A 17,915-nucleotide genomic window follows, 5' to 3' on the forward strand; every position below is an offset into this window, starting at 1 on the left:
AAGTATGGTGCCCTAAAGTGTGCCTGGGTTTAAAGAAGATACCGATCAGTACTGTTGTTTTGTTTAAGCTTCGAGGGAAAATGTAATTCCTTCCACTGAAATTCTGAAGAGACATAGTTGTTGCCCAACATGGTGCAGGGGGTAAAATGCTTTGGGAGTAAAATGAGCTGTAAATTATGAGAAGAGAGACCTCTCCCTCTAAATCCCCTTTCTTTCTGTTCTACCTGCATAAGGCAGATCTGAATCACAAGTCCCTTTCTCAGTCTGGCTAGGAAGTGAGAATGTTGTGACTTAAAACAGAAGCTAGAAAGTGTGGATGGTGATTGGGGAGAGCAACCTCACCAAGTGTGGACAGTAGAGCTGTCTTAACGTTGTGTGTGATTGGGTGTAAAATCAAATAATGTGTTTACTTAATTTATCTGGGTACTGAAGAAAGAGCCCAATCCTAAAATGCCCATATCATTAATGTGCTAAGCATTATATTCAATGAGCAAAATCAGTCTTTTATTAAGGAGGGGAAGATGAACAAGATATAAACTTTGTTCCTATTTGGTAAATATTGTGCTTTGGATTGGCAGCTTCACATATCAATATCTGATTGGGAGGGCTTGGCAGTAATGTATTTAATATAAAGTAGCAGAAAAGGCTCAAATCTCAGAGATATGCAAGTCAAAAGATGGTGGCATTCCAATGGCCATTTATTGTCCTTCCTGTGCCTTAGATCCTTGTGACTAGAGGAATGATGAAGAGCATTGGCCTCATTGCACTTGGCACACAAAGGAAGGTATGGGGGATCTGGGTCTTGCAATTAGTGTACTCTCATAGCCCAGGTCTCTGGGTAGAAGCGACCGGCCAATCAGCCGACCATTCGACAGTCCGACCGGTAGCTATGATATGCACTGACCAGCATGGGGCAGACACTCAACACAGGAGCTGCCGAGCTGCGGTGACTTGGCAGCTGCGGTTCTCTGGTGACACTCCCGGAACCAGAGAGGAGGGAGCCCGATTCCGGAGTGTGTCACCCGAGAACCTCCCTCTCAAAATCCAGGACCACTTGGGGGATGTCAGAGAGACAGTTTTGGCCTGATCCCTGCAGGCCAGGCCGAGGGACCCCTCCGGTGCATGAATCCGTGCACTGGGCCTCTAGTATAATAATAAAAACACAAATCCATTGTTATTGAAACCTTGAGAAGATTTGAGTAAAAAAAGGGCTTAAGTAAAAAGCTCAAAGGCAGTGGTTCTCAACCTTCCTAATGCCGCGACCCTTTAATACAGGTCCTCATGTTGTGGTGACCCCCAATTTCATTGTTACAAATTGAACATAGTTAAAGCATAGTGATTAATCACAAAAACAATATGTAATTATATATGTGTTTTCCGATGGTCTTAGGCGACCCCTGTGAAAGGGTCGTTCGAGAACCACTGCTCAAAGGTCTAGAGCTGGTGGTTAATTGAGGGCCTTTGAAGGCTTACTCTGTCTCCCCCCTAGTTGCCCAGGTAGGTGGTCCAGAGTCTGACTGGACAGGTGGCACCATGACTTATTTTAATTATTATTATTTGATGTGTCATCTTCCCACCTATCACTAAAGTAAACACAAAATATAAAACCAAACAAACAACTTATGATGACTTTTCAAGTGGAAGCTGATGACTGATGCATCATTCCACTTCAGTTCCTTCTGGACTTCAGTTCCCAGATGGAATTTCGGGAAAGCTGACTTGGCTGCTGGGCTGCAGGAAGCGAAATGGAAATGACAGACAGACGGTGTGCTCCTTGCATTGGGCAAGAAGCTTTACAAAGTAACCGCCACTGGAGTTGAGTTTAATGGCGGAGAGCAGCAATTTACCTCAAGGAGCCTGTGTTGATATTCACATTTTGCAACTTCGCACTGAGTTTTCTTCTCATCGTCACCTCAGGGCTTCCCTTCTTTCTGCCTGTGTCATTCACTCCCTGGTTCATTGGTGGTGAAGGTGACTGTCTTTCCCAGGAGAAAGGAGTTCCTCTGAGGGTAGGGACTGTGCTTTGTAAATGCTGACTAGATGCCCAGTAAATGCACATTTAAAAGATAATGTATTCTGTAAAACATAACCTAGCTAGATGTGATTTTCTTGTGGAAATGCGATAAAGGGAAATATAAACATAACCTGATAATTAAGGTTGATAGTGAAATATCCTTCAGAATTTTTCTCTGTATCCAGCTACCAATTTTAATGTCAATAGGGTATGTATAGATGTTACGTGTATATAGATAGCCTGGAGTCAAACTATCTGGATTTTAAAATCCTAACAGTCAAAATTAGTTTTTGGCCTTGGGAGGATAATTTACCCACAGTGTGCCTCAACTTCCACATCTATATAATGTGGATAGTAATAGTACTCACCTCACGGTGGTCAATGAAGCTAATGTAGAGATGGTGGTTTTAAAACATCCACAAATTATTTGATGCTCTATTTATTAAAAAATGCAGTTTATTTCCTCTCCACTTGAAAGTGGATGGGTGTTTGCACTACCCCTTGAATAGAATGTGGTGGAAGTGATGCTGCCAGACTTCCGAGGGTCGATTAGAAAGGACAGCTCCTGCCATTACAATAGTCCCCCCTTACTCCTGGGGAATGTGTCCCAAAGCCACCAGTGGATGCTTGAAACCATGGATAGTACCAAACCCTATATGTACAATTTTTTTCCTATGCATGCACACCTATGGTAAAGTTAATTTCTAAATTAGGCAATTTCATGGGTAGAAGATTTGTTTTTTTATCATAGATCTTAGCAACCTCAGCATATTTTTTTCTTTCCTTATTAAGTTGAGAACTTTACCCTTTCCACTTAAAGGAAGCACTTTCCGGCTTCTCTTTGGCATATCTAACTTGTCAGCATCACTATTCTTGAGCTTTGGGACATTATTAAGTAAAGTAAAGTAAAGGTAACTTGAACACAAGCACTTGATGCTGGGACAGTAGATCTGATAACCCAGATGGCTACGAGGTGACTAAGGGGTGGGGAGCATAGACAGTGTGGATACACTGGACAAAGGAATGATTTCCGACCAGGAGGGGACGGAGTTAATGGTGTGAGATTTCATCATGCTACTCAGAATGGTGCACAATTTAAAACTTATGAATTGTTTATTTCTGAAACTTTCCGGGTAATATTTTACCTGGATGACAGATAGCTGAAACCATGGGAAGTAAAACTGTGGGTGGGTGGGAGGAGGGGGGTTGGACTTCTGTGTGTCTTGGGAAACCCTCTGAAAACCTTCAGCTCCATGTGAAAAGTCTGGCTGTGCTGAGGCTGCTGTGTGGAGATCCCCTGAATAGACCACCTAGAGAGGGATGCCCATGGAGCCCAGGTGTTATAAACCCCAGCTGTTCCATTCCTCTGAGGCCAGTCTAGCTCATGTGAAAGTTAAAGTATTCAAAGTGGCCCAGCCCCAGGCACTGCTCGACAGCAACTGCATGAGAAATCCTGGCCCAGTCCACCCCCAGATTCAGGAGCAAGTTTGTTTTAAGCTGCTTTAGCTTAGAGCTGCTAAGCAGTAGCTAAGTATGTTTGTATAGTTACACTATTCTTTGCTGTTAGGTTGTTAATTCATGTGCTATCTCACTGAACCCATTTAGTCTGTAAATTAAATCGTGTAATGTGATGAAGATTAGATGAGATAATGTAGGAAAGTATTTTGAAAAGACAGAGTGTAAAAATTTCACTATTTTGCCCTAACCAGTTTGCTCAGTGGATAGAGCTTCGGCCTGAGGACTGAAGGGTCCCAGGTTCAATTCTGGTCAAGGGCATGTACCTTGGTTGCGGGCACATCCCCAGTAGGGGGTGTGCAGGAGGCAGCTGATCGATGTTTCTAACTCTCTATCCCTCTCCCTTCCTCTCTGTAAAAAAAATCAATAAAAATAGATTTTTTTAAAAAAATTTACTATTTTTTTTAACAATGTTCGTACCTAATCTTAGCAGAAGTTTAATGTGGAGAAGGTATTTGTACTCCCATCACTAATGCAATCTGTTTAGAGGTAAAATGGGTTGAATATTTTCTCACATTTATTAAGTCTCAGGAACTAAATGAAAAAATTAGATGAATCATTTAGTCTGTGTGTACAAAGCAGCCAAATTGACACAAGTGTTAAAATCCCTGAGAATAAAGATAGAAAATTCTGTATCTTGCTAACTTGGCTTCAAGCTTTTTAGGTTGTAAATGGAGCAGTAGCACAGAGTAAGCCTGTTCCACGTGACCATGTGCTGTCAATTCTGTGAAGATCTGCTTTCAGGGTAGATTTCTGCACAGCCATCTGCATTTAGATCTGCTGTCCACAAGGTGGAGGCAAAGATTTTTACGTGAAACAGGCATGCCTTCCCGAGGCGAGGCTTTTCATGGCGCAGCATACACTGATGCAAAGATTCCTACTTCTGATGTTGAAGAGTGAGGACACACATTCTTAGGAAATTTCTTCCTGGGGTAGACACAATACAGGAATCCCAAACTCCTGACCTATGGATGGGTAAGAAGGTACTATCATTAACTACAAATTAGAATTTGCCCCAAAGCTTAAATTAATGAAAGTAGAAGCCTTGTGGTGGTGGGTGTGGTTGAAGGCACAATTAAGTACCCTCTTAGTTTAATGAAGAAAAGAGTATTTCAGAGCCTGGAAGAAATGGACAAGGATGAAGTAGCCACTGGGAGAGGCTATCTTTTACTTGAGTATCTATGGCTGGGTTTTAATGGAAGACAAAAATTTCATTTTATAATTGACACAATTCTCATAATGCAATGACCGATTGAGATAAAACCGTGTTAGAAATTTACCCTTGCGTGATATAATCAGTCACTGAGCCAACAGGTGCTTACTTGGTTGATCTCAGATGCTTTTATTTTTTTACTTTGGGTGAGGGTGCCAAGCTTCTAAAGCAGTTACAGTGGGGCCTTGACTTACGAGGGTCCCAACTAATGAGGTTTTTGAGATACCAGCTGTCTCTCGGCAGATTTTTTGCATTGAGTTGACAGAGTAATTTGAGTTAACGAGCTCCTTAACGAGCTCGGTCTCCGAACGAATTAAACTCGTAAGTCAAGGCCCCACTGTATTTGCAGGCTGGTTTGCACAGCAGTTTCCAATTAAGGGTGATTAAATCCAAATTTCTGAGTGGGGGGAAGTTCTCAGCTCCACTCTGTTTTGTGTCCCTTCAAAATTCTTCTAGATGATTCTAATGTGCAGTTAAGGTTAAGAATCACTGGTGGAGAAGTTGAGTGGGAATGAGACTCATGTGGTGGGAAGAGGTGCACACAGGGGAGACCAGAGGCATAAATAGACAACTTTCTGAGCCTTTATTTTTAGCTATTTATCTCCAAAATAGGTAAATTGTCAAGGTGAGTAAATTCTTGGTTTATTAGAGCATATGGCTGTTGAATTAAATGACAAAATAGAAGTGCTTTTCCCTTGTTATGCTTTTGAATTAAAATCTCCATAAACAGGAGCTTTGCTTTTCCCAAGAATTTCATGGTGAAGCCTTAATTAGTACACTAATCCCATGTAGACCTTTTAAGGGGATAGTTCCCAGGTGGTTGTTTAAAAATCACCTGTGGGATGACTTAGGCATCCAGAAAAACACAGGAAGTTAGTAGTGAAACTTGAAAGACTTTAAACCTTGTAAAGGACAACAAAAATAACAGAAGTTGTGTGTGATGGTTAAGTTTTATGTGTCAGCTTGGCCAGGCTATGGTGCCCATTTGTTTAGCCAAGCATCAGTGTAGATCAGTGGTTCTCAACCTTGGCTGCACATTAGAATCACCTGGGAATCTTTTTAAAATCCTGATTTCTGGGCCTCATCCTCCGGAAATTCTGTTTCTTTGTTACTAATGTTGTGGCCCCACCCCATAACAAAGAAACAGAATTTCCGGAGGATGAGGCCCAGAAATCAGGATTTTAAAAAGACTCCCAGGTGATTCTAATGTGCAGCCAAGGTTGAGAACCACCGTCTTATAAGAACTCTTGTGATTATATTGGTCCCACCTGGATAATCCAGGATAGACTTCTGCGCATGGGCCACGAAGTTTCAATCGCACTGTACGTGCGTGCCCACACATGGTATTTTGTGAAAGAGCCACACTGAAGGGGCCAAAGAGCCGCATGTGGCTCACGAGCCGAGGTTTGCCGACCTCGGGTATAGGAGAATTCTCCTTTGAGACTGTAACGTGAAAACCCTGCATGTTGGCCTGCCTTAGTGCCTTCACACTTGCGAGCTCCACAATTGAGTAAGCCGATTCCTTAAAATAAACTCTCCATCTCTCTGCCCCTATCACTCTTATTTCTCGGAGAACCCTGACTGATGCAGTTTATAAATGTCATTCTTAGAAATGAAGTAGACTTCTGTTTGTTTGTGTCTATCATAGTGAGGTGCCAGGTTTTTGAACGAAGGTGGTATATAAGGTATAAAAAATTGAAGACTACTTATATAACTGACATTAGCCAGTCAAATCAGCTATCGGTGAGAGGATATAGGCATTCAATAACATTTCTTTAATGTTGGGAAGCACTTAGGAAGTAAGCCAATATTTTGGCAATATCTCAAAGGTCTTAGCTGCCTACAAAATGGAATGGATGCAGGCATAATAATGCATGTAAGGTTTAAAATTAAAACTTCTGTACTAAGCTGATGAAGTATTTAGGTCAGTGATTCTTACTATTAAAAAAATGGTGAAAGGTGTTCAGAGCTCCTTGGAAAAGATATCCAGGGCATCATGGGAACACTGCTTTAACCAGTCATATAATATTTAGTGAATACTTTGTGACAAAAATCTTCTGGTTCTACCTACTCAGCCATAAAAATACTTGACCAAAATGGACTAGTTTTTAGTAGTTACTGAACAATTCATAAATGTAATTTCTCAAGAACAAGAGACTTCCAAAATTAATTTCTCAGAGCAGTAATTCTGGGTGATATCTCAAGGAAAGGGGTCAGTGGTTAAATTCAGGAAAAACTAAATTGTATGCAGTAAATTGTGATTCTCCCAGGGTGATGTATTATGTTTGTTTCGAAAACCAAATTGACCAGGGGTACTCTTCAAGTATTCCCATTAACCTTGCATAACATGCTGGAATTGAAAGCTAGATCTGTTTTTGTTGTTGTTGTTGTTGATATTTTTTCTTTACAAACTGTATTACTTTTGCCTTTATGGAGTCTCATTCTCCTCATACTTTTATCAGTAATGCCTACATCCCAGAGTAGGTTTTGAAGCTTCAGCAAGGTAATTTTGGAAGGAAAAAAGAATTTTAAAAAATTAAAAAATGCTGCCTAAATGTGTAGTGGATAGTTTGTTGCTTTTGCTACTTCGTAGCATCTGATGAACTTCCCTATTTGAGGTTAATTTCCCATTTTGAAATATTCATGGGAGGTAGGACTATACCTTCTATAGAAGCTGCAAGGGGCAGGCATTTTATTCTCAGTTCCTGGCAGTTTACATGTTGGGTGCTTAACCTTGGCTTAGTTGATGAAATGCTCCCTACTGGGACTTAGGATATTGAGGAGTGATCAGGGATGACTTTGGTTAATGTGCCTGCAGTTATATTTGCTATAAAACATGTTTCATCTCTACATGTAACTCTGTATCTCTCATTAGATGAACTTGAATTCCTTGAGGCAATTAATTATAAATATAGGTTTCCCTTGTATTGGTTTCAGAGAGGTATATATTCTGAAAAAAAGAATCTTTCTTTCAAAGCAAAATACATTAAGTTAGAACACCTTCATTTTCTCTGGGCAAAGAAAGCACATAGAATATAATTTATTTTACATATATATATATATTTAATGAAATCAAGCTGAAATTAAGATGTCTTTAGAACTTTGACTCAATAAATTGCTCTTAGGAGTAATCTTTAGTAAAATTAAACATTTTCAGCCCACAAAGGTTTTTTTTTATTTTTTGCAAGGCAGGTACTACCTAACTAATGCCATACAATTTGTAGCTGGGAGCAAGAAGGCATTCTCAAGAGTTTTCTCCTCCTCCTTCTTCTCCTCCTCCTACTCCTTTTAGAAGTGTGCTATCCTAGGCTATTTCTGGTGGAAGGCTGGCTAACTTTTCCTTAATATCACCTAGCCTAAGAAGCAATCAAGGAATGGAGCTGAGTGTGTTGGGAATTGTAAAGTGGATGCTTAAAGTGGTGAGTATTTTAGAGAGAACCAGCAGAGATCTAGAAAAAAGTAGGGGCTGTGAGGTTGAGGCTGTTTACTATAGTATCTTTGTGAAAATCACAGGTGTGGAGAGTGGCTACAGTGTTTGAACAGGTTCAAGCCTCGGACTAATGAGAGGGCATGGGCCTCTCATGGCAAAACACATGCAAGTCCTAGCTTGGAGGGCAAAGCCCTCCCATCACAATTATAGCCAAAGGCTATACAGTGGGGCCTTGACTTACGAGTGTCCATCCTGGCTAGAGGTCCTGACTAGGCTGCTGATCAACTGAAGGCTGTCTCCGTGTCATTCCTTCTTCGCCGACTCCGTCCACACCTTTGGGGACCCCTGGACCTGCTGGGGCTGGACCCCAACAAAACTCGTAAGTCAAGGCCCCACTGTAGTTGTAAGCTTGACCTTATGGTCCGAACCTATGGTCCCACCTGGCTGAGTGATATGGGCTACAGGCGGTATAGCAAGGAGACAAAGCTTGATCAGGTGCATGTAATTGAGTAGATTCGAAATCTGAAAGAACATTGTAAACATTTTGACCACACCCTTACTTTGCCTGCTGGAATCTCTATAATGAGCCAGGGTGTAACACCTTTAGGACCAAAGCTTGACCAGACCCGCTGAATACTTCCGCTTTAGGTGAGGTGCCCCAGCACTGACTGCTGAGTGGGTTGCAAATCAGGGCCAGAGAGAGCCCTGAAGAGAGAAGCAGGGACTGATCGGTTGCCTCTGGCAGCTTTTAACCAGCACTTGCCTCTCTCTTTCTCTCTGAGTCTGGCCAGCAGCCTGGCCTCCATTTCTCTCCAGGACTCCACAGGGGCTGCTGATCAGCCTCACCTTTCTGATGAGGCCCCGTTGATAGGCCCAGAGAGGCTGACTGGCATAGAAACTGACCAATCAGAACTAAATCTGGGGGCTTAGAGGTGTTTCTGTCCAGGGAGAGTGGTAGATCCCGAGGCTGGCTCCAGCAATGGCCTTTGCAAATCTACAGAAAGTGCTCATCACTGACAGCCTGGACCCTTGCTGCCAGAAGATCCTGCAAGATAGAGGGCTTCAGGTGGTGGAGAAGCAGAACCTGAGCAAAGAGGAGCTGATAGCCGAGCTGCAGGACTGCAAAGGCCTTATTGTTTGCTCGGCCACCAAGGTGACTGGGGAAGTCATCAATGCAGCAGAGAAGCTCCAGGTGGTGGGCAGGGCCGGCACTGGCGTGGACAACATGGATCTGGAGGCCGCCACGAGGAAGGGCATCCTGGTCATGAACACTCCCAATGGGAACAGTCTTAGTGCTGCGGAGCTCACCCGTGGGATGATCATGTGTCTGGCCCGGCAGATTCCCTAGGCGACGGCTTCGATGAAGGATGGCAAATGGGACTGAAAGAAGTTCATGGGCACCGAGTTGAATGGAAAGACCCTGGGAATTCTTGGCCTGCGAAGGATCAGAGAGAGGTGGCCATCCGGATGCAGTCCTTCGGGATGAAGACTGTAGGGTACGACCCCATCATCTCACCAGAGGTCTTGGCCTCCTTCAGCATTCAGCAGCTGCCCCTGGAGGAGATCTGGCCCCTCTGTGACTTCATCACTGTGCACACCCTTCTCCTGCCCTCCACGACAGGCCTGCTGAACGACAGCACCTCCGCCCTGTGCGCTTGGTGAACTGCGCCCGCGGAGGGATCATGGACGAGGGCACCCTCCTCTGGGCCCTGCAGTTGGGGCAGTGCGGGGCGCAGAGCTGGATGTGTTCATGGAGGAGCTGCCTCGGGACCGTGCCTTGGTGGACCAGGAGAACGTCATCAGCTGCCCCTACCTGGGCACCAGCACCAAGGAGGCTCAGAGCCTCTGAGGGGAGGAGATCGCGGTCCAGTTCATGGACATGGTGAAGGGCAGAACCCTTGCAGGGGTCATGAATGCCCAGGCCCTTACCAGCGCTTTATCTCCACACACCAAACCTTGGATCGGTCTGTCAGAAGCTCTGGGGACCCTGATGCGAGCCTGGGCAGGGTCCCCCAAAGGGACCATCCAGGTGGTAACGCAGGGCTTATCCCTGAAGCATGCCGGGAACTGCCTGAGCCCCCAAGTCATTGTCGACCTCCTCAAAGACGCTTCTAATCATGCGGATGTGAACTTGGTAAATGCTAAGCTGCTGGTGAAGGAGGCCAGCCTCAATGTAACCACCTCCCATAACCCCACTGTGCTAGGAGAGCAAGGATGCAGGGAAGGCCTCCTGAGCGTGGCCCTGGCAGGTGCCCCCTACGAGGCTGTGGGCTTTGTCCAGGGCACCACACCTGTGCTGCAGGCACTCAGTGGAGCTGCCTTCAGACCAGAAGTGCCTCTTCCAACCCTGCCATACTGCCTACCATGATTGGGCTCCTGGCAGAGGCAGCCATGCAGCTGCTGTCCTACCAGACCTCGGTGGTGTCCGATGGGGAGACCTGGCATGTCATGGGCATCTCCTCCCTGCTGCCCAGACTGGACGCCTGGAAACAGCATGTGACCAAGGCCTTTCAGTTTCATTTCTGACCTTGGGGCTCACCAGGACCAGCCTTGGGGGCTTTGTGATCAACATTGAGAGGTCGCATTCCCAGGGCTGACAGCACTTATGTGGTCTGACCCCTGTAATAACCACTTAATAAACAGCCCCCCCCCACCCCACCCCCAAAAGAACCAAATCTGGGTCAACTGTGAGGAGCCAATGGCTGCCTAGGAGGAAGAGCTTTTGACGCTGACTGGCATATAAACTGACCAATCAGAATCAAATTGGCCGGCAGAGGCGGGCAGTTGGGGTCAAGATCAGGCTGGCAGGGGAGAGCAGTTGGGGGCGATCAGGCAGGCAGGCAGAGGCAGTTAGAGGTAATCAGGCAGGTGAGCGTTTAGGAGCCAGCGGTCCCAGATTGTGAGAGGGATGTCCAACTGCCTGTGGGATTGGGCCTAAACTGGCAGTCGGACATCCCCCAAGGGGTCCCTGATTGGAGAGGGTGCAGGCTGGGCTGAGGGCCCCCCCCCCTCACTCCATGCACGAATTTCGTGCACCAGGCCACTAGTCTGGCTATAAAATAAAGACTCGGTTTGCAGACTGTGGCACTGTCTCTCCATCAGAGAGGGCAGCGTCCCACCTAGCCCCAGCTTTATTCTCTTGTCTGTCTGCTCCATCCTTCACTGCCCCGTCTCAGGTTCACCCATGGCTGTGCCGGCATGGCACACACAGGAATATTGCTGGAGGTCTGCACTGTAACATCACCCTCAGAAACATTTATGGTTTGCATTGTATTCCAATTTATTTTGATAGCAAATCATATTTATTGTACAAAGATATTGGAGCTGATGAAAATTGGTGAGTACCAAGTTGCTTCCCTGAGAGCCCTGGTTTGGCCTAGGTTAGGCTTCAGATGGCATTTCCAGGAAGGTTCCAGCTCTAGATCTATGAGAATAATGGAAATGAATGTTAGAAACACAGAGCTAATGGGAAGCAATTATATAACACTGCTCAGCAGTCAAGTTCTCTTTCTGTTTCAAGATAAACCTGTCTAGCATGACCCATGTATCCCCCATGGCCCACCTAAGGAGTCCAGAATAAAAAATGTAGGAAATTCCCAAGACCTGCATATAAAACCATTACGTACACTTAGGGACATTATGCACTTTTTTTTCTTTAAGGATGTGTGTAACTTACTGCTTTATGAGAGTGAATACTCAACTGCCAGAGCAGAAAAGGCAGCGACCAATGAATGGCACATGAGCCTCCCCTCCCCCCGACTTCCAGTCCCGGGATTGAGATAATATTCAGAATGGGAGTTGTTATCAAATCGCCTCCTTTGTAATGAGGCAAATGTGTCTTCTACCCCTTCTCCAAGACAGTACAGTGGAGTTGTATCACAATTCTATCTGCACAGTGCACGAAATTCCATCTTCCCTTGTTCTCATGGAGTTTATGCCTTGGAGTGAGATTTCTCCCATAGTGTGAGCACCTGGCTGTGCTGAGTGTGATTCTGGTACTTGGAGTATGTTTTCACTCAACCATATTGTGCAGTGAGAACTGACTTCTTTCTCCATTGGCAACCCCGGGAACACTAATCCTCTCTAAAGCTGAAGGGGAAAGATAACTGGCTTTGTGGGACTTATTGCGAGATAGTAATTCTCTTGTCCAGTGGGCCAGCAAATGTGGTCACAATCAATTTAGGGGATTGAAGAAAAAATAAGAGGGTCAATAACTGTCAGGACAACAACTCAAGTTTCTATTAGTTTAGCTAAGAATGAAATAGCATCGAACTGTAGGTGAACCTAAGAATGGGAACACCTGCGACAAAGGCTTCTGCTTCTACAAACTGTTCAAAGCTCTGCAGAGGGCTGGGCATTCACTGAAAAGAAATACTTAGCCAGCCAGAGTCGGTTTACTGGTTTTAGGAACTGAGGAGAAGCGTTCCTCTTAGGATCGTGTGAGGCATTAGACCTCACACAAGCCAGAGTTCTCTCCTGAGAGCAGGATGGGGACAGAGGGCTGATAGTTGCCGAGTGCAGTGCATAAGCCTTGTTCTATATGTGGGTTGTATTTTTTAACTCTGGTCTTTCTGACTAGCGGTCTGGATAGGAGTTTTGTGTCCAGAAACTTTTATATAACTTAATTTTTAAAAAAGAATCTGTTGTGCATCTTTGTCAAATGGAAAACTAGCATTAGCCTGCCTAAAAATGGTTTTAGAAACTGCTTAACACTAAACATGTGCCACTTTTGCATTGGGGATCTTACTTGTTCTAGTCAGAGTAAAATCATAGAAGCAGCAGCAGGGAGAAAACTTTGCTAGTGAAGTAGGAATTTTAGGGGAATATAGGCAGGTTTAGGGAAGGTTTTGAAGTGGGGTCCATGGAAAAAACACAGGGCTACAGACTGGGAGAAGATACATTTCCATAACACAAGGAAGCCAAGTGCAGCTACATTTCATAAGACAAGGGAACTGGAAGTAGCCAAACAAGGTCTCTATTTACAAAATGAAGGAGGAGGAAGAAAGCCCAGAAGGAATGGGAGGACAATGAGGGAGGAGGGCCTCAGGAATTACTATAGTAACCAATTCGAAATGGAATATTAACCAATCAGAGAGGATATCAGGACACAGGAACCGCAGCCTTTATAAACCATGTAAACAGGAAGTCAGTGGGACTCTTTTCCCCTCCCCACGTGGGAATCTGTACTTGTTCTTCAATAACTCTGCACCTTTGCTATACTACCCTCTGTCCCTGGATTCATTCTTTGACTCTGGCAGACAAAGAATCTGAGTTCCAGTCCAAAAATTCTGTTTTACTAGTATTACTGCTACTGTTTTCTAGGCATTTTATATGCAGCAACTCAATCATTACAACAATTCTAAGAGGTAGATATTTCCAAGCTTCAGGGAATTTAAATAACAAGCTTCAGGGAATTTAAATAACTTTCTCAGGTTCACAAAGATAGATAGTTGGAGTGGGGACTCTGATCCAGATTGGGCAATTCCAGAAGTGAGTTCCTTGACCACCTCCATTGTACTGCCTCTCTGAGTGTTAATTTGCTTTTTCACTCTTTCAGGTAATTCACATAGTTGAGAGTTGAAAACCTGAATATGATGGAATGATTTAATTTCACTAGTCAAGAGCTTTTGCTTCTATATAATTTTGGAGAATGTCGTCAGTAAATCAGCAAAATAAAAGTACGTATGCATCATTGAAAAGGCTCAGCTCACTTAAGATCTGAGATAAACCAAAACCATTAATTTTATAATTTTTTAAATCTCAGAAGTAATATATTTAAAATGAATACAGTGGCATTTGGAGAGAAAACATTTTTGTTGAAATGTGCAGAGTTGAGATAATCATCAGTTTAAGGTATGAGAGTCTGTCTAAGCTACTTTATACTCTTAATATCTCCAGGTATTTTTAAATGGGTGAAATGTAATATCTGAAAAAAAGCAAGTGATAATATTTTAACAATATTGCTTTAATTTGCAGAATCTTCTTTCATCCTAAGAACTACTGTGCTATCTTTAACACTTGGTGGACTCTGTCTTTAAATTTATATATTTTTCTATTGAATGCATCAAAATGCCTGAAATGATCTCCATGCTGTCATTATCTTAGATGTGAGGTTATGGTGGACTAGAGACCCAGTGCATGAATTCGTGCCTAGTGGGGTTCCCTCAGCCTGGCCTGCGGGATTGGGCTGAAACTGGCTCTCTGACATTCCCTGAGGGGTCCTGGATTGAGGGAGGGTACAGGCCAGACCAAGGGACCCCACCGGTGCATGATTGGAGAGGGTACAGGCCGGACCAAGGGACCCCACCGGTTGGGGAAGGGACGCAGGAGGTAGGCCATCCAGGGAGGGATCGTGGGAGGGACTGTGGGAAGGCTCCAGGGCATGTCCGGCCCATCTCGCTCAGTCCTGATCTGCCAGACCCCAGCAGCAAGCTAACCTACCGGTCAGAGCGTCTGCCCCCTGTTGGTCAGTGCACATCATAGTGAGCGGTTGGGTGGCCTTAGCATATCATTAACATATTATGCTTTGATTGGTTGAATGGACGACCAGACGACCGCACGACCAGACAGACTCTTAGTATATTAAGCTTTTATTATATAGGATCTAGTACATTAGGCTTTTATTATATAGGATCTAGTACCAGACTGGGGACCCAGATTCTAGTCCTAAATCTGCCAGAAGTTGTTTGTGTATACTTGTGTAAGCTCCTTAACTTTTCCAGATGCTTAATATTCTCACTGTAAAATGAGTTTGAATAGAGAATAGTTAGAATGGGAAGAACACTATTGGATTATTTATTCTATGATTTTTAAAATACATTGCACAAAACTGGATAGTTTTTTGTTTTGTTTTTTGTTTTTTTCTGCCTTTACAAGCAATACTTACCTAAGATAATATATATTCATCAGCCCTGTAGGGTATTTTTCATTTCAGCATCAATCTGGAATGAAAAAAAAATGCTATCTAATTATTCATGAAGCATTTTATTTGTAGACTACTAAATCATGAAGTAAACACAATTTAAACCTTGATTAGAAAGGATTCTTGTTAAAATGAAGTTTTATATTGAACTTTTTACACTGTCTCTATCCTTGAAGAATTTACAGTGTCCTGTGAAAAATAGACAAGAGAAAAATAAGTGCTAATTATTAGGTGTGAACAGAATGTTAAGGGGCAACAGAAGAATTTGAGTGCCAGGCAAGGATTCCCAGAGGAAAGATCTAGGTTGAATCCTGAATCTTGATGAAAGACAGCCAGGTTATAGAATGAAGATAGGGCAATACAGGATGAGTCTTCATGTGCAAAAGCCTTAGGTAAGAGCAAGTTTGATGTACTTAGGAAAACTGCAAGTGGTATAGCAAAACCAAAGCAGGAAGAATAGGAGCAGTGATAAATCAGGCTGGAGAGGAAAACACAGGACCAAAACTCTCTTGATTTTTAAAAAAAGAATGGACTTCAATTTAGAAGTGATGTAGAGCAATTAGAGGAACGTACTAACTGTTTTGTGTTTTACAAAGGTTATTTTGCCTTAGTACAGAGATGGGATTGGTGTGAGGCATGTGGAGGACTGGAGATGAGAGACCAATTGGGAAGAGATAATCCAGGTAAAAGTATCAATAATGTAGGAGAAGTTGGGAGGTGGGACTTAGAGATAGTGAGTTAAAATTGGTAGGATTTGGAATATATTTGGGTTTACTAGTATATGGAAAAAGGAGAAATTAAGTATCACTATTTATATCTTAATTTATTACAATAATGATAATGATAGTAATAAATTTAGGCAATACCAGAAGAGGTTTTAAGGGGAATATTTGGGACATATTGAGTTTCAATTTCTTATGGGATAATAGAGCCCTTAATCATTTGAATAAGCAGCTTGGTACTGCGGGGAGAGATCCTGACTGGACGTAGAGATTTGGAGATTAAAGGCATGTTCATGGATGAGAACACTTGGAGAAAATGTAATGTCATGTATAGAGAAGAAGACCATGAGAAAAAATTCTCTGGAAAACATATAAATTTAAGGTGTGGGTAGCAGAAGAGGATGATATGACACAGAATGAAAATCAAAGAATCATAGGATAAAATGTAGAATATGATAATGGAATTCAGTGATACTACTGACCTGGGTCATTTTTGATATTTTTAACAATAAAAAATAATTTTGCACTTTAATCAATAGTTAATAGGCTTTCTATATCAATATTATGCTTTTGTTATTAAACTAGGGCTGAAATCTGACAATGACATGGAGAATAACAGACTCATGTGGAACACACTTATGATTTTTCAAACATATTGCTATCTTGTATATATCATTCAACCCATCTGTAAAAGGGGAATGAAAATGGTACCTAATATTTAGAATTGTTTTCGATTATTCTATAAACATCATCTATATATATAAAGAGCCAGGGGCCATCACATCTGAAACAACTGAACGGATGACCAAACAGGCTGCATGGGGCAACCAGGCTAGCAGGGGGGTTAGTGAGGGACGACCAAACGACTGAGCAGCAGGCTGTGTGAGGTGACCAGGCTGGCAGGGGAGTTAGTGAGGGCCATCCAAATGACTGAGCAGTGGGCTGCATGGGGCGACCAGGCTGGCAGGGGGGGCAGTGAGGGCCAACCAAATGACTGAGCAGAAGGCTGTGTGGGGTGACCAGGCTGGCAGGGGGGGCAGTGAGGGCCGACCAAACGAATGAGCAGCAGGCTGTGTGGGGTGACCAGGCTGGCAGGGGGGTTAGGAGCCAGCAGTCCTGGATTGTAAGAGGGATATCCAACTGCCAGTTAAGGACCGATCCCCAGGATCATGCCTAAACTGGCTGTCAGACATCCCCTGAGGGGTCCCAGATTTGAGATGGTGTAGGCTGGGCTGAGGGGACATCCCCCCCCCCTCCCCGTGCACAAATTTCATGCACCGGGCCTCTAGTAAATGTATAAGGCTATTAATATTCTGCCTAGGAAGGCTATTAATATTCTGCTTATCAAATAGTATTGCCTTAATAAATGCTAGCTATGACATTGAGTATCACAAAATCTAGTTATATACCGAGAGAGAAATTCTAGTGGATATGCCAGCTTTTCCTGAAATATGAGAGAGGAAGAAAGAGGGAGCGGGGGGAGGGCATGAGAGAGGAAAAGATAGTGTTCTCTTTGCCCAGTGCCCACTTGGCTATTTGCATTTGTCTCTGTTTTCAAGATTTTAATGATCACCTCCAGCATGTAGCGTGGCTTTCTGTATGCGTTGGGAAATCATAGTTGATGCCCACTAGCACTCCTTTGGAACATTTTAGTGGAAGCATAGTAATGAGTTCTCAGAAGCATCATAAGGATGCCCTGCCTGAGTGATAGTGGAGAGAGAAGAAATAATTTCAAGTCTAATTTTGCAGCAGAAGATTTTTCTGCAGTCAGTGGACCTCAATGGCAACATAGAGTTCCATGGTGAAGGCAAACGAAAATTGCACTGGTTTTTCTATTTCCTGGTCATTTCAAGATCAGGGTGAGGGTAAGGCTAGATTATCATATAAGAAGCACACGTGTGGTTCAGATGCCCCTTTTGCCATGCTTCGAGTAACTGTGCCAAGTAAAGTTAGAATGGCAGATAGAGATGTATCCCTGAATATGACTTGGAGTGAATGGGCTTTACTTTTAAGGAAAAAGAAAATTTAGTCAAGCAAATATAGGATAAGGACATTTAATAATAAATTACAATTCAAATGTTATAGGGTAAGTGGGACAA

The 17,915-nt window shown here is 43.4% G+C and overlaps 1 protein-coding gene and 1 pseudogene across 2 annotated transcripts in view; one reads left to right on the forward strand and one right to left on the reverse strand.

The window, feature by feature from the left end:
- The first annotated feature begins 9,099 nt into the window (after window positions 1-9,099).
- Window positions 9,100-10,839, forward strand: LOC102263576 (annotated as a pseudogene).
- Window positions 10,840-11,427: 588 nt separating this feature from the next.
- GC (group-specific component (vitamin D binding protein)) overlaps window positions 11,428-17,915 on the reverse strand; it is a 41,346-nt gene continuing 34,858 nt past the window's right edge. Inside the window, exons 12-13 of one of the 2 annotated variants that reach the window (XM_005881633.1) lie at window positions 15,059-15,113; window positions 11,428-11,596 (exon numbers count right to left, since the gene is read on the reverse strand). In XM_005881633.1, coding sequence (XP_005881695.1) covers window positions 15,078-15,113 — 36 coding nt within the window. In that variant the 3' untranslated portion in view covers window positions 11,428-11,596; window positions 15,059-15,077. Of the gene's footprint in view, window positions 11,597-14,824; window positions 14,911-15,058; window positions 15,114-17,915 lie in introns of those variants that run through there. The other variant, XM_005881634.2, reaches the window with a different exon arrangement.

This window comes from Myotis brandtii, unplaced genomic scaffold (assembly GCF_000412655.1).
Source record: "Myotis brandtii unplaced genomic scaffold, ASM41265v1 scaffold681, whole genome shotgun sequence".
Classification (NCBI taxonomy): Eukaryota; Metazoa; Chordata; class Mammalia; order Chiroptera; family Vespertilionidae; genus Myotis; species Myotis brandtii.